This window comes from Physella acuta, unplaced genomic scaffold, assembly GCF_028476545.2.
Source record: "Physella acuta isolate Inbredline_101_S28 unplaced genomic scaffold, ASM2847654v3 ptg000299l, whole genome shotgun sequence".
In the NCBI taxonomy this organism is placed as follows: domain Eukaryota; kingdom Metazoa; phylum Mollusca; class Gastropoda; family Physidae; genus Physella; species Physella acuta.
Window position 1 is genome coordinate 221,238 of NW_026731818.1, and position 15,934 is coordinate 237,171.

Sequence of the window (15,934 nt, forward strand, 5' to 3'; positions counted from 1 at the left end):
GTGTCGACTATTTTCAAATTTCGTTTTACTTGCCTGTTTCCCACGGTGTACTGATATAACAACTTACTTTCTTGTTTCCCAGATTGTGGGATGTGTGCTGTCGATGGTTCGTGTGAACAGTTCAGTGGTGTGTGTATCCACGGTTGTGGGAAGGGTTACTATGGAGACAACTGTACACAGGGTAGGCTTGTGATTGTGTTTGTGTTTTACCAAGTTTACCGGTCCATCCCCCCATCAACACGTCAAATAATCTCTGCTTCACCTAATATTCATCCCCTTTCCTCATGTTTGTGTCCCGAGAACAAGACGTTTCACCCCCTCCCCCAAAATCCGTTTTCCCAAATGCAACAAATGCCTGAATGGATACTTGCCCAAATGCGACAAATGCCCGAATAGACGCTTGCCCAACTGCGACAAACGCCCGAATGGACACTTGCTCGAATGCCGTTAGCCCGAAAAAAAATTTAATATTTCGGGCAACTTTCTTTCGGGTATTTGTCGTAGCTCAGATTCTACCATCCATTACAATACATTTTATACCAATTCTTACCACTTCCCACATCCCTAGCCCTGCGACAAATGTATAGAAAATATGTTGCTACTTAAAATTTGTTCCTCAGCCTGCAACAAATGTATAGAACATAAATGTTGCTACTTAGAATTTGTTCCTCAGCCTGCGACAAATGTATAGAACATAAATGTTGCTACTTAGAATTTGTTCCTCAGCCTGCGACAAATGTATAGAACATAAATGTTGCTACTTAGAATTTGTTCCTCAGCCTGCAACAAATGTATAGAACAATAATGTTGCTACTTAAAATTTGTTCCTCAGCCTGCGACAAATGTATAGAACAATAATGTTGCTACTTAAAATTTGTTCACAGCCTGCGACAAGTGTATAGAACAATAATGTTGCTACTTAAAATTTGTTCACAGCCTGCGACAAGTGTATAGACCAACTCTGCGACCAGAGGAGCGGAAACTGCACGCTGGGGTGTGTACCACATTATGGCGGACCCACCTGTGATATTTGTGAGTCACGTGTGCATTACGTCATGGGTAACCTGCTCTTGTGCACCGTCAATACGGCCCCGACAAAAAGACCTTAACAAAATGACCGCGACTAAAACAGCTCTTACAAAACGACCTCGATATAACGACTTCGACAAAATGACACCGACAAAACGACACAAATAATACTGCCCCAACTAAACGATCCCAACAAAACGGCCTTGACAAAATGACCTCGAAAAAACGACCCCATTCTCTGCGATTTTTATCTTCACGCGCTAATTAACGCAATAAAAGAAAACTTTTTGTGCTCCCTGCAGCCTGCGACAGGTGTTGGAACACGACCACCTGCGGCAGGGACGACGGTCAGTGCTGGTCCGGATGTCAGCCAGGGTTTAGAGGGGTCAGTTGTAAGGACAGTAAGTTCAAAGGTCAATTGTAAGGACAGTAAGTTCAAAGGTCAATTGTAAGGACAGTAAGTTCAAAGGTCAATTGTAAGGACAGTAAGTTCAAAGGTCAATTGTAACGACAGTAAGTACAAAGGTCAATAGTAAGGACAGTAAGTTCAAAGGTCAATTGTAAGGAGAGTAAGTTCAAAGGTCAATTGTAAGGAGAGTAAGTTCAAAGGTCAATTGTAACGACAGTAAGTACAAAGGTCAATTGTAAGGACAGTAAGTTCAAAGGTCAATTGTAAGGACAGTAAGTTCAAAGGTCAATTGTAAGGACAGTAAGTTCAAAGGTAAACTGTAAGGACAGTAAGTTCAAAGGTCAATTGTAAGGACAGTAAGTTCAAAGGTCAATTGTAAGGACAGTAAGTTCAAAGGTCGATTGTAACGACAGTAAGTACAAAGGTCAATTGTAAGGACAGTAAGTTCAAAGGTCAATTGTAAGGACAGTAAGTTCAAAGGTCAATTGTAAGGACAGTAAGTTCAAAGGTCAATTGTAAGGACAGTAAGTTCAAAGGTCAATTGTAAGGACAGTAAGTTCAAAGGTCAATTGTAAGGACAGTAAGTTCAAAGGTCAATTGTAAGGACAGTAAGTTCAAAGGTCAATTGTAAGGACAGTAAGTTCAAAGGTCAACTGTAAGGACAGTAAGTTCAAAGATCAATTGTAAGGACAGTAAGTTCAAAGGTCAATTGTAAGGACAGTAAGTTCAACGGTCAATTGTAAGGACAGTAAGTTCAAAGGTCAACTGTAAGGACAGTAAGTTCAAAGGTCAATTGTAAGGACAGTAAGTTCAAAGGTCAATTGTAAGGACAGTAAGTTCAAAGGTCAATTGTAAGGACAGTAAGTTCAAAGGTCAATTGTAAGGACAGTAAGTTCAAAGGTCAATTGTAAGGACAGTAAGTTCAATGGTTAATTGTAAGGACAGTAAGTTCAAAGGTCAATTGTAAGGACAGTAAGTTCAAAGGTCAATTGTAAGGACAGTAAGTTCAAAGGTCAACTGTAAGGACAGTAAGTTCAAAGGTCAATTGTAAGGACAGTAAGTTCAAAGGTCAATTGTAAGGACAGTAAGTTCAATGGTCAATTGTAAGGACAGTAAGTTCAAAGGTAAATTGTAAGGACAGTAAGTTCAAAGGTCAATTGTAAGGACAGTAAGTTCAAAGGTCAATTGTAAGGACAGTAAGTTCAAAGGTCGATTGTAACGACAGTAAGTACAAAGGTCAATTGTAAGGACAGTAAGTTCAAAGGTCAATTGTAAGGACAGTAAGTTCAAAGGTCAATTGTAACGACAGTAAGTTCAATGGTCAATTGTAAGGACAGTAAGTTAAAAGGTCAATTGTAACGACAGTAAGTTCAAAGGTCAATTGTAAGGACAGTAAGATAAATGGTCAATTGTTATGACAGTAAGTTAAAAGGTCAATTGTAACGACAGTAAGTTCAAAGGTCGATTGTAACGACAGTAAGTTCAAAGGTCAATTGTAACGACAGTAAGTTCAAAGGTCAATTGTAAGGACAGTAAGTTCAAAGGTCAATTGTAACGACAGAAAGTTCAAAGGTCGATTGTAACGACAGTAAGTTCAAAGGTCGATTGTAACGACAGTAAGTTCAAAGGTCAATTGTAAGGACAGTAAGTTCAAAGGTCAATTGTAAGGACAGTAAGTTCAATGGTCAATTGTTATGACAGTAAGTTAAAAGGTCAATTGTAACGACAGTAAGTTCAAAGGTCGATTGTAACGACAGTAAGTTCAAAGGTCAATTGTAACGACAGTAAGTTCAAAGGTCAATTGTAAGGACAGTAAGTTCAAAGGTCAATTGTAAGGACAGTAAGTTCAAAGGTCAATTGTAACGACAGTAAGTTCAAAGGTCGATTGTAACGACAGTAAGTTCAAAGGTCAATTGTAAGGACAGTAAGTTCAAAGGTCAATTGTAAGGACAGTAAGTTCAATGGTCAATTGTTATGACAGTAAGTTAAAAGGTCAATTGTAACGACAGTAAGTTCAAAGGTCGATTGTAACGACAGTAAGTTCAAAGGTCAATTGTAACGACAGTAAGTTCAAAGGTCGATTTTAAGGACAGTAAGTTCAAAGGTCAATTGTAAGGACAGTAAGTTCAAAGGTCAATTGTAACGACAGAAAGTTCAAAGGTCGATTGTAACGACAGTAAGTTCAAAGGTCAATTGTAAGGACAGTAAGTTCAAAGGTCAATTGTAAGGACAGTAAGTTCAAAGGTCGATTGTATCGACAGTAAGTTCAAATGTCGTTCTTATTGTTATCCAACCAACAAGTTTAAAGGCACAGATGGTCGATTCTTGAGGCAGGTGAAGTAGAGTTCACCTGTTTCTGTGACATCTGCGTATGAAATTATTGACTGGTCAGCACTAAGTTGATTAAGTGGGTGAAACTGATGCTTAGCTTGCTGGATTATTTCGATCAAAGATGTGTTCAATAAAAGATAATTTAATGTAATAAATTTATTTCTTCATTTCTAACGTAAACAAAGCTGGAGTGATCTCCCCTAAACTTTCTCAAATATGCTTATATAAAGCAAAGGGGGATGCCAACTCGTGAAATAGACATGACTTTTAATCAAGTTTTAATTACTTAAACTTTTTATAATAGAATAGCATCTCGTAGAAAAAAGAATTGCGCACTAAGTGAACAGCAAACAATATTTGTATATGAGTGCGGATTATTAGTGCTTTATAAATTCATATTTGCTTTTGGAGAAATTGGAAATAGCGTAAATTACTACTTCCGGTTAACGGAAAAAAGGCCGGCAATTCATTTACTTACATGTGAAATTTCGTTGGTCTTCCTGAAACAGTACTCAAGTTATGGCTTTTGACAAATTGAAAGTAGAATAAGTTCCACTTCCGGTTACCGGAAATTGCTGAATGAAAAGTTTATACAGAACCACAAATTTGATATAATACTTAAATATGAAATTTCAGCAACCTAGCTAACGGTACTCAAGTTATCGTGTTCACTAACACACACATACACACATACACACACACAGACATACGGATGAAATTGCAAAACTATGTTTTTCCAAATAAATAAATAAATAAATAAATAAATAAATATATACATATATACATATATATATATATATACATATATATATATATATATATATATATATATATATATATATATATATATATATATATATATACATATATATATATATATATATAGGAAAGTGTATAAAATAGAAATAAATTGCCCTTTATTTAATAGGGTGTGAGAATTGTGGAGGAGATCACACCTGTAACCAATTTACTGGGCATTGTTCTCACGGCTGTGCTGCAGGATTTATTGCCCCTGATTGTAAAGGTAAGCTAAATTTTGTGTGTGTGTTTGTGTGTGTGTTTGTGTGTGATGCCATTAAATTAAATTAACACCTTTCGATAGCATTTAAAACCTGATTAATACATTGCAAATACAGGGCAGCTAAATAGCTTTTACCTGAAAACACCTGGACAGAGACTGACTAGTACCCGACTGATAATTAGCTAATGACTAATTAACATATAATTAATATCTGAAAAATATCTGGCTAATACCAGGTTATCACATAGTCCCCTTTTCCTTATAGCTAGCTAAAATTGGAACATATTCTTAATACCTGCTTAATAATTGATTCATAACTTTTTAATTCATGATTAATACATTTTTATACTTGTTTAATACCAGTATAATAACTGTTTATTACCTGATTAATATCTGTTTAATACCTGAATAGAAACCTATGTAATACATGTATAGTACCTGTATAGTACCTATATAGTACCTGTAAAATACTTGTATAGTACCTGTATAATACCTGTATAATACCTATATATTACTTGTATATTACCTGTATAATACTTGTATAGTACCTGTATAATACCTGTATAATACCTGTATAATACCTATATATACTACATGTATATTACATGTATAATACTTGTATAGTACCTGTATGATACCTGTACAATACCTATATATTACCTGTATAATACTTGTATAGTACCTTATAATACCTGTATAATACCTATATATATTACATGTATATTACCTGTATAATACTTGTATAGTACCTGTATAATACCTGTATAATACCAATATATATTACATGTATATTACCTGTATAATACTTGTATAGTACCTGTATAATACCTGTATAATACCAATATATATTACATATATATTACCTGTATAATACTTGTATAGTACCTGTATAATACCTGTATAATACCTATATATACTACATGTATATTACCTGTAAAATACTTGTGTAGTACCTGTATGATACCTGTATAATACCTATATATTACCTGTATAATACTTGTATAGTAACTTATAATACCTGTATAATACCTATATATTACCTGTATGATACCTGTATAGTACCTGTATAATACCTGTATAGTACCTGTATAATACTTGTATAGTACCACCAGCCCAGACTTTGACCAGCTTGTTAACGTTGTTCACATCTACAGTACAGGAGCGACGCAGCTCTCTCATGCTCACCATTCTGTTGATACTGATGGTACTAGTGGTGCTGCTGGCGTTTCCCGTCTGGTACCTGTTGATCATTCGGCCTATCAGAGAGACGTGTCGGCAGCGGGACGACGAGTACGTTGGTGAGTACTGGCAATGCTCGTTGTTGGTGCAGTTGGTACTAGCAGGCCCGTGTAGACCATACTCCAGTAGCACAGAGAACTCTGGAGAACTGTAGTTGGTGACCCATACTCCAGCAGGACAGAGAACTCTGGAGAGCTGTAGTTGGCGGCCCATACTCCAGCAGAGCAGAGAATTCTGGAGAGCTGTAGTTGGCGGCCCATACTCCAGCAGGAAAGAGAGTGTAGTTGGTGGCCCATACTCCAGCAGGACAGAGAACTCTGGAGAGCTGTAGATTGTGGCCCATATTCCAGCAGGACAGAGAACTCTGGAGAGCTGTAGTTGGCGGCCCATACTCCAGCAGGACAGATAACTCTGGAGAGCTGTAGTTGGTGGCCCATACTCCAGCAGGACAGAGAACTCTGGAGAGCTGTAGTTGGTGGCCCATACTCCAGCAGGACAGAGAACTCTTGGGAGCTGTAGTTGGTGGCCCATACTCCAGCAGGACAGAGAACTCTGGAGAGCTGTAGTTGGTGGCCCATACTCCAGCAGGACAGAGAACTCTGGAGAGCTGTAGTTGGTGGCCCATACTCCAGCAGGACAGAGAACTCTTGGGAGCTGTAGTTGGTGGCCCATACTCCAGCAGGACAGAGAACTCTGGAGAGCTGTAGTTGGCGGCCCATACTCCAGCAGGACAGAGAACTCTGGAGAGCTGTAGTTGGTGGCCTATACTCCAGAAGGACAGAGAACTCTGGAGAGCTATAGTTGGTGGCCCATACTCCAGCAGGACAGAGAACTCTGGGGAGCTGTAGTTGGTGGCCCATACTCCAGCAGGACAGAGAACTCTGGAGAGCTGTAGTTGGTGGCCCATACTCCAGCAGGACAGAGAACTCTGGAGAGCTGTAGTTGGTGGCCCATACTCCAGCAGGACAGAGAACTCTGGAGAGCTGTAGTTGGTGGCCCATACTCCAGCAGGGCAGAGAACTCTGGAGAGCTAGAGTTAGTGTGTTTGCATGGGTGGTAGTGTATGTAAATGTTTGTGTGTGTGAGTTTTAGGCGTGTGTGTGTTGTTTGTGTGTGTTGTGTGTGCGCGTGTGTGTGTGTGTATGCATACGCACGCTATCGATAGGATGGGCGTCATCTTGTTTTGCTTGCAAGAATCATAATTGAACTCGGGTACCTGGGTACTAGTTCAAACAATATGAACCTTCCAGTTTCAAGTGTTAATTACCTAAAATATTTCCATTTTCATTCAATACTCGCTATTTTTTTTTCTTGCCACCATTCGCTAGCTAACTGAAACTTCTGCATCCTCACAGCCACACCATCTCCAACCTTGATAGAAGACAACAGCAAATCGTCAGCAAGAGTAACGGATTCCGGTCTGACCCACACCACCGACGTCAGTTACACCACCGACACCACCCAAACGACGGACGCCACCACCACCACTGCCAGCTCCGCCAGCGACAGCGCGTCTGCGCGGAGTAACAAAGACGCCGAGTCGAGCGTCGATGACGTGAGCAGAGTGACGCCGGAGAAATCCGAAAAGTCGTCAAGCAGTATGCGCAGCACGCTAGTGGACAAAAAAACCGAACGCAAGACAGTCAAGTTTAGTTCGTCTATTGAAAGTTGATCCAGTATCTCGTACCGGAAACAAACCAATCAAGTTTTGCGTAAAAAAAACTAGCTAGTGACATATAACTAGTTTGTATTGTTTAAAATTGTATTGTTTATATTACCGGTCACTCATTTTGACCAATTTCCGCTGTAAAAATAAATTCCTTGTCAAAGATTGTATATCATGTTTTATTTTGTTTGTTTTTGTATTGTCAAACCTGTCTCTGGAAATCATAATTGCACGTTCTTTTTTTTTTTAGATTTCTTTTCTGTCAAGCAGTTTCTTCCAGGCATCCCACCCCCCCCCCCCCCCCCCAGAAGAAAGAGAAGAAAGTTCCCCCCCCCCCCCCCACCAACGTCATGGAATTTATATAGAAAACATATACTTTTACCAGTGTCCGCCCCCCGGAAAATGTTGGCCGCCCCCCCCCCCACGAAAATATCAAGTGCCCCCCCCCCCCCCCCCACACAGATAAAAAAAAGGCTGGAAGAAACACTGCTGTCATGATAGGCTATATTGCCTTGTTGTCTAAAAGTAAAAGGCTGTATTGGTAAGTTCATTATACATTGACTTTGTACCAACTTGATTCAAAAACACAATATACACTTTATTTTGATAATATCATCACAGATAATTTATTTTTATTCAGACGAAAAAAAATGTGCATTTTCATTGAGAGCATAAATTAAGTTAGAAAGACAACTTAATAAGTGCTTGTTAACCGTCGGTAGCCTTCCAACGCTAGACCTAGTAATGATGTTGTTTTCTAACGTTTTGCAACACAAATAGGGAATTCCCTGTCGCCAGCACCCAAATAAAATGTTACAGAACAGGATGGAATCTTTTGTTTGTATCGTTAAATGTGTCTCAATTTTTAGCGAGTATATAGTGTAGCACTACATTTTAAATCAGGCGCAGAGGTAGATCACATTATAAGGTAATAGGTAGGAAAAGTGGTTCCAAAAGTGGTTCCACTTTGTGTTGCCAGAAAGCATATTTTTGAACCAAAATTGAATATTTTATAACATTTGTGAAATAAGTAAAAATCACTTCCGGTTTTTACTAAGGCTAGAATTTTAAACACAAAATTACTAATAATATAATAGTAATTTACCAAACATTTTTATTTTAATTTGGATTAGTATAGTCAGGGTGTTGTGGTGAAAGGGGATGTTATATTATTTAACATAATTAAACTACTAGGCTATATTCCATTGTAATAATAAGTAAAGCGTAATTAATATCAACATTTTAATATAGGCCTAAGCAATCTAGATCGACCTCTGACTATGGGGTCATCTATTAACGATGTCACAACGATGCCAGACCTCCCCCTTCCCCAAAGAAGTAAACCTAAGCCAACATTCCCCCCCCCCTAGTTTGTTTTTAAAGCAGCGATTTTCATAAAATATTTAGACCTATGGGCTTTTCCAGCATTCAATGTAGGCCTATTGATGAATTATTTACAACAATTTATAAACCAACTTTTAATAATGCAATAAAGGCTTAAATTCAGTTTCTTAACATGAGTGTTTGTTGAACATGGAAAAGTGTCATCTTACTTTCTGAACCCCCTCCCCTTTGACACAAAGGTCCAAATCTCCACCACCACCTCAAAGTCGTTTATAGACGACCACCTCAGCATTTTATATTTATTTATAGGATATTCATTAATTAGTCATACAAACCCAATTACATTTGTTGCTGTGAAGGTATCTCTGTCATTACAATTATTAAATAGTTTATCTTAACTCAACATTTCCCCATACCTCATTTGCTATAGCTGCCTATCCTTATAGAAAACATCTTTTCCTCAAATATCTGGAATGCATCTGATCAGCTACAGTCTTTTTCTTTTGTAATGTATAAACAATTACAAAATGTTTATAAACTTGCACAGCCAATAACAACACATTACCAGGAAACAAGCAGTTATTATAGTTTGCTGTATTTGTGGTTTATGGTTAGTTATCAGCCATATTTCTATAAGCTTGGTCTACATTTATATGCTGGTATGGCTAGAATTGACAAAAACCCATATTCTTGATTCTTCCCTTATCATGTTTTACAGCTATGATAGATATAGTAGTTTTATTTTTAACATTGTAGAAAATTTAAGTAATAGTTACAAAATACTAAAGTTGAAGCTTAAACCATAACATAAGATATTTTAATAATTGTTCGTTTTGAACGAGATATAATACAAAGTAGAAAATTCTAAATAAAAAATTAAAGTATAATTGTTTGCAGACATTGCCCTTTTATTATTATTTGTATTATTATAAGCAAGCTGTCTTATGGGAAATTTTCATTCCTTATTTTCTTCTTGTAATACAATGGGTTTCATATCAGCATGTTGTTTGGACTAGGAATAATATTAACAAATGATAGATTATATATTGATATAAACTTATATGTAAATAATATTCAAATGAAAGACTTATAGTGGGACTACATATTTGTGAACACATTTGCTAAAGCAAAAGTTCTTGAGTTTAAATTTTAATCCTTTAGGTTGTCTCTGATTCAAATTCAAAGCAGTTAACTGGTACCTGACTGGTTATGGACAGTAAAAGCTGTTTGATATTTTCCTGACCATACAATTTATTAATATGGAAGGGCAACAAAACTAGGTGAAATCTACTTCAGCACCATATTCTTAAAAACTATTTATAGTTCGCCAGTTTAAGTCAATTATTAAATTAAGGTAACAATAATTAGTTTCCGCATACACCATCACACACAACCAGTGCTGAAAAAAATAAACATAACAAACTTTATAAATTTCTTTTTTAATTACATTCAGAACTAATATATTAAAAAAAAAGTTGTTCAATATGAACAAGTTTTCTTGGGTCCAACATGTATCCTTGGACTAGTTGGATCTAATAGGTATGTGTAGGCCATTTTCAGTCAAGCCTGACCACTGTTGAAGAATACTGTATATTAAGTCTTCAGAACTGGAGGATTCAGTGATAAGAGTTTTTAAAAGGAACTTCATCTGACTTATCTTCTCTGTATGTAGTATCTAAAAAAAAAACAAATAAATTTCACAAACTGTTATATTAAACTCATTACATTTATATACTTTAACATTGTATGGTATAATTAAAAATATTTGTCTGTCTTATAAAAATCATAAAGCAATGATGGGACTATTTATGCATGGGATTGTATGGGCTATCTAATTATTACCATTCATTAAATATATAGATCTAAGATTTTCTTTTAATATTTTAATGTAAGGAGTTTGTCATTAAATACAATAGGTCTTCAAAAGTGTCAAAAGTCATGTATATATCATAAAAAAAAAACAAAATTAAAAATGTATCAATAAAGGTCTACTACTTATGTTTAGCCACCTCAAGAATTAGTTGAAAATTTATATTCAAACTAGGCTACTAAAACTATCATCAATTCATACACCTACTAGAATAAATAAGTATAATTATATTGATTTGAATAGTAAGTTAATCCATCTATGACAATTGACACCTTTTGGCTTAATTAACTATTCTGCATTTTTTAATAAGTTCAAAAGATAACTACAGGAGACTAAGAGTAGACTAAGTCATATATTAATTAAGTAGAACTAAAATGAGACAGCTCTTCACAAGTAAGCCTACTGTTCTATTCAGTAATTTTTACAATTATTAAACTAATGTAGATTAAACTTAAATTTTGGATATTATTTAATGCACTAGTCTGTAACCTTTTATTTAGGCTGCGTGTAATTTTTAGTTTAAAATTGTAGCCTTATTAAGCTTAGTTATAGTAGTTAACTGTGTTTAACTTACATACTAATACTAACTACCTGCGCTATCACAGGCCTACTACTACCTACTAAAACTAAAATTAATATGACAACTGTAAAAAATTAAGCATACTTTATTTTTTTACAATACTATTCTATACCTACAGACCTACTGCTATTAAATATGAATCTATTAGTTATTAGACCAACATAAGTTATCATACGTCTAATTAGTAATTTAATAATTACCTCTAAATAGGCCCTAATTCATAATACTAATGTAACTGAAGTATTCAGCAGTATCATAGCCTAAATTATCTAAAATAAAATGTATTCATTTGTACAAATCTAGTAATTTAAGAAGTATTAACTATTAAAATTATATTAATATAGAACTTATTGGCCTACTAAATAACTGAGTCACTAATGTCATGATTTTGCGATTATGAGGTTGTGTATTATACCTAATAACTATTCTTTGAATAGAGTAACTATACTTTATTAATACTACTAAATAGTAAATATATTTAAACAAGTAGGCTCTAACTAATTAGACTAATCATTAATTAGACTACATGTATATACTGCCCTACTAATTACTATTTACTATACGACAAGTCTAAAACTATCTATACCAGCGACACTTTGTAATAATATAAAATATGGGCCTAATTTAATTTATCTATTATTATAATTAACTGAAATATAGAGTATAAGATAGACGCTAGTATAGCAATACTAAAACTTAAAACTATATCTAGATCTAGTCTAAATCCACCACACTAGTCAGACGGTCTACTTTATTTCTATTGGGCCTACTATTAGTAAATTAAATTAGTATCACTACTATACTTAGATTCAGATACTAGATTCTAGATACGATACTATCTATTACAGTTCTAGATAAGTAGATTCTACTATTTATTAGTACAATCATTAGGCCTATAGAATATTTATACTAAATACTTATTGATTTTATTGAATAGCCTAAAAATAGATCTATCTAGATATATTTTTTTAACAGATAATCTTTCTAGTCAATCTAGTCTGGATCTAGACTCTAGGTCTAGATCAACTTAATAAATTTAATACTTAGGCCTAGGGCCTCCCCTATAATATAGTATTAAGTAGTATTTAGTATTATTTAATATATTTAAGTTCCTTACGCTAAGGCTAAGGCTTAGCTAACTAACTACTATCTATTATCTAGGCCTATTATTAATAATAATATTAGACTTACTAGATCTAGATCTAGATCTAGTAGACTCTCTAGTCTAGACTAGTATTTTTATATTTAATAATTTATTAAACATATTAAAAAGCCGTAGCATACTATAGATAGATCTAGATCTCTAGATCTAGATCTAGAATCTAATAGTATCATGGCGTAGAAGAGCAGGCCTAACAAAAATTATGAAACTTGCGTTAAAAACCGTCTAATATCTAGATCTATCTAATAATAATATTATAATAGATCTAGACTTACTAGATCTAGTAGACTCTCTATTCTAGACTAGTATTTTTATATTTAATAATTTATTAAACATATTAAAAAGCCGTAGCATACTATAGAATAGATAGATCTAGATCTAGATCTAGATCTAGAGATCTAGATCTAGAATCTTAGTAGATCTAGTAATACTAGTATCAATCATGGCGTAGAAGAGCAGGCCTAACAAAAATTATGAAACTTGCGTTAAAAACACTTTTAAAAAAAAGGTAGATTAACAATTAATAAGAATAATGTTAATAATGTTAGATCTTAATAATCTGAGCATAACAGTCATAAAAAAATAAGCCAACTGTAATGAAAGGGGATACAAACGAATTTTTAAAGCTTGAATCGAACTGAAAATCTTCCCTTGTTCGCCATTTTGTTTATTTTGATTACCTTGTCCGTATTTATCATGGATAACAAATGTTATGACTTGCATCGTTTACCTCTCCCTGGCCACTTAAGTTCAGTTCAAGGTGGGGTTGAGGGCGGTTTTATAAAATATGTAAATTAGTACAATTATTCAAAATTATTTTTAACGGCTTCTGTTCAACACAAAAATATGAAAATGAGTGTAATCGATGGTTCCTAATCGACTTTAATTTTTAAAATTGTAGCTATAATTTTATCGCTTGCCATATTTTTTAAAATAATTTTTTAAAAATTTAGTATGATTACATAGACTTTTCCTACCTATTGTAGTGAGGTTTTTGTATATTTTCTGCGGGATCGCCCTATTGACGTTATGTATCGCCAATCTAGAACTAGAAGGTCACTAGAGTCTAGAGTCTAGAGTAGTCTAGACAGATGCGATTATAGCACTAGCTATATTTAGATCTAGACTCTAGATCTATATTTAGGTATCTAGGTGCCGAATCATTTATAGTCTTAGCTCTAGCCTTTAATTATCTTCGTAATTAGTCCTAGACTTGAAATACCCCTAGACAGCCCTTAGCCCTTGCCCTAAACATATCCATGTACTTTGCCCTAGCGTTAAATTATTTATTATCCAATGTCTAATTCGCAGCCCTAAAACTATCATCAAACATATCCCTAAAAGTTTATCATCAGACATAGCCCTAACGTTATCATCAGACATAGCCCTAACGTTATCATCAGACATAGCCGTAGCCCTAACGCTATCATCAGACATAGCCCTAAAACTATCATCAAACGTTGCCGTAGCCCCAACACAACCCTCCCAAACTTAGTCATACAACGTTTCTGTGTCTCCAGACTACTAATCCCGACATTATCCCAAAACCTAGCCCTAGCCTTTACGCTATCCGAGGACATAGCCCGAGCTAAGACACCGTCATGTGTCCTAAGGCTAACAACATCTGAAGACAGTCATAGTCCTAACACGACCCTTAGGCTTAGTCCTAACCAAACACTACCCTTAGACATATTCCTAACCCAACACTACAAATCGACTTAGTCCTAACCCACACACTATCTCCTGACTTAGCCTTAACTACCATAAACAAAGCCCCAGCACTGTTATAATTTTTACCCCGATTCCGAACCCTCTTTCCCTAGTTAATCATAACCCTAAAACTTCTTGTACACTTTCAACATGTGTACAATACATGTCTTTAAATAAGAGAGTAGCCCCCCCTCCCCCATACATATTCTGATAAAGCTAATTTTATTAGACATGTATGGTATACATGTAGATAGTGTAAACGCTGGGCAACTCTGTCCCTGTACACAGACATACTCCAGTCACTAACGCTACTTTGTTCCCCGTATATCTTAGATCAGGCACTGCGACAGGTTGTATTTTGTCCCTTCTGTCCGCTTGTGACTCTCGAAGCTGAGAGTGACCACAATGCTGGGATGGATTGTTGTGACGCTGCCGCAGGTGGTCATCGCCTTATTCACGCGGGGGACAACGTGCGTGTGTCACGTGCGTGAGTATCTCACGTGTGTGAGTATGTCACGTGTGTGAGTATGTCACGTGCGTGAGTATGTCACGTGGGTGAGTATGTCACGTGCGTGAGTATGGCACTTGTGTGAGTATGTCACGTGTGTGAGTATGTCACGTGTGTGAGTATGTCACGTGTGTGAGTATGTCTCGTGTGTGAGTATGTCACGTGTGTGAGTATGTCACGTGTGTGAGTATGTCTCGTGTGTGAGTATGTCACGTGCGTGAGTATGTCACGTGCGTGTGTATGTCACGTGTGTGAGTATCTCACGTGCGAAAGTGCGTGCGTGCATGTGTGTGTGTGTGTATACATGTGTAACTGCACGGGTAAATGTATTGGATTAGTTGTGTGCTAATTATAACAAAATTTAAATGTACATGACTGTTTGCAGGTATGTGTTTGTGTGTGTGTAAGTGTGTGTGTGTACGTGTATGTCTTCGTGTATCCTTGTGTGCGTGTTAGTGTGTAGCGTGTCTGGTTCTTCCGTCTAGGGCAGCGGTCTCCAAACTACGGCCCGCGGGCCAAGCGCAAGTTTCGCCATGTTTCAAATTGCGATGGATGAGTCGCTGGACAGTTGTTCTACCTCACAACTGCTTGTGTTCATTAGAGGTGTGGATGAAGACATGAACATAACACAAGAGCTGGCTTCCCTACATAACATAATATGAAAATTGTGAATATGAAAATTATGAATGTGAATATAATGAATATGAACATAATGAATATGAAAATTATGAATATGAAAATTATGAATATAAAAATATGAATATGTAAATTGTTATTATGAAAATTATGAATATGAAAATTATGAATATGACAACTATGAATATGAAAATTATGAATATGCATGAATATGAAAAACGTAATTATGAAAATTATAAGTATGAAAATTATGAATATGAAAATAATGAATGTGAAAATAATGAATATGAAAATTATGAATATGAAAATTATGAATGTGAAAATTATAAATATAAAAATTATGAATATAGAAATTATGAATATGAAAATTATGTATATGAAAATTATGAAGAAAAAAATTATGAATGTGAATATATGAATATAAAAATT

The 15,934-nt window shown here is 35.5% G+C and overlaps 1 protein-coding gene and 1 long non-coding RNA gene across 2 annotated transcripts; one reads left to right on the plus strand and one right to left on the minus strand.

Annotated features, from left to right (window-relative positions):
- The first annotated feature begins 91 nt into the window (after positions 1-91).
- LOC131939882 (uncharacterized) lies at positions 92-7,827 on the plus strand. Its single transcript, XM_059298407.1, has 7 exons — positions 92-181; positions 937-1,032; positions 1,332-1,414; positions 2,087-2,102; positions 4,698-4,793; positions 5,945-6,088; positions 7,385-7,827. Exons 6-7 carry the CDS (start codon positions 5,968-5,970, stop codon positions 7,699-7,701), a joined length of 438 nt encoding a protein of 145 aa, XP_059154390.1. The 5' UTR covers positions 92-181; positions 937-1,032; positions 1,332-1,414; positions 2,087-2,102; positions 4,698-4,793; positions 5,945-5,967; the 3' UTR covers positions 7,702-7,827.
- Positions 7,828-10,462: 2,635 nt separating this feature from the next.
- LOC131939880 (uncharacterized) lies at positions 10,463-13,618 on the minus strand. Its single transcript, XR_009386488.1, has 2 exons — positions 13,266-13,618; positions 10,463-10,714 (listed from the first exon to the last, which is right to left on the minus strand). It is a non-coding gene; the product is annotated as an uncharacterized LOC131939880 (long non-coding RNA).
- Between the last annotated feature and the right edge of the window lie 2,316 nt (positions 13,619-15,934).

Excerpts from the sequence above, each read along its gene's own strand:
- LOC131939882 (XM_059298407.1), top strand. The coding sequence starts at position 5,968 with ATGCTCACCATTCTGTTGATACTGATGGTACTAGTGGTGCTGCTGGCG. Across the intron at positions 6,089-7,384 it reads GCGGGACGACGAGTACGTTG|CCACACCATCTCCAACCTTG; the intron begins GTGAGTACTGGC and ends GCATCCTCACAG.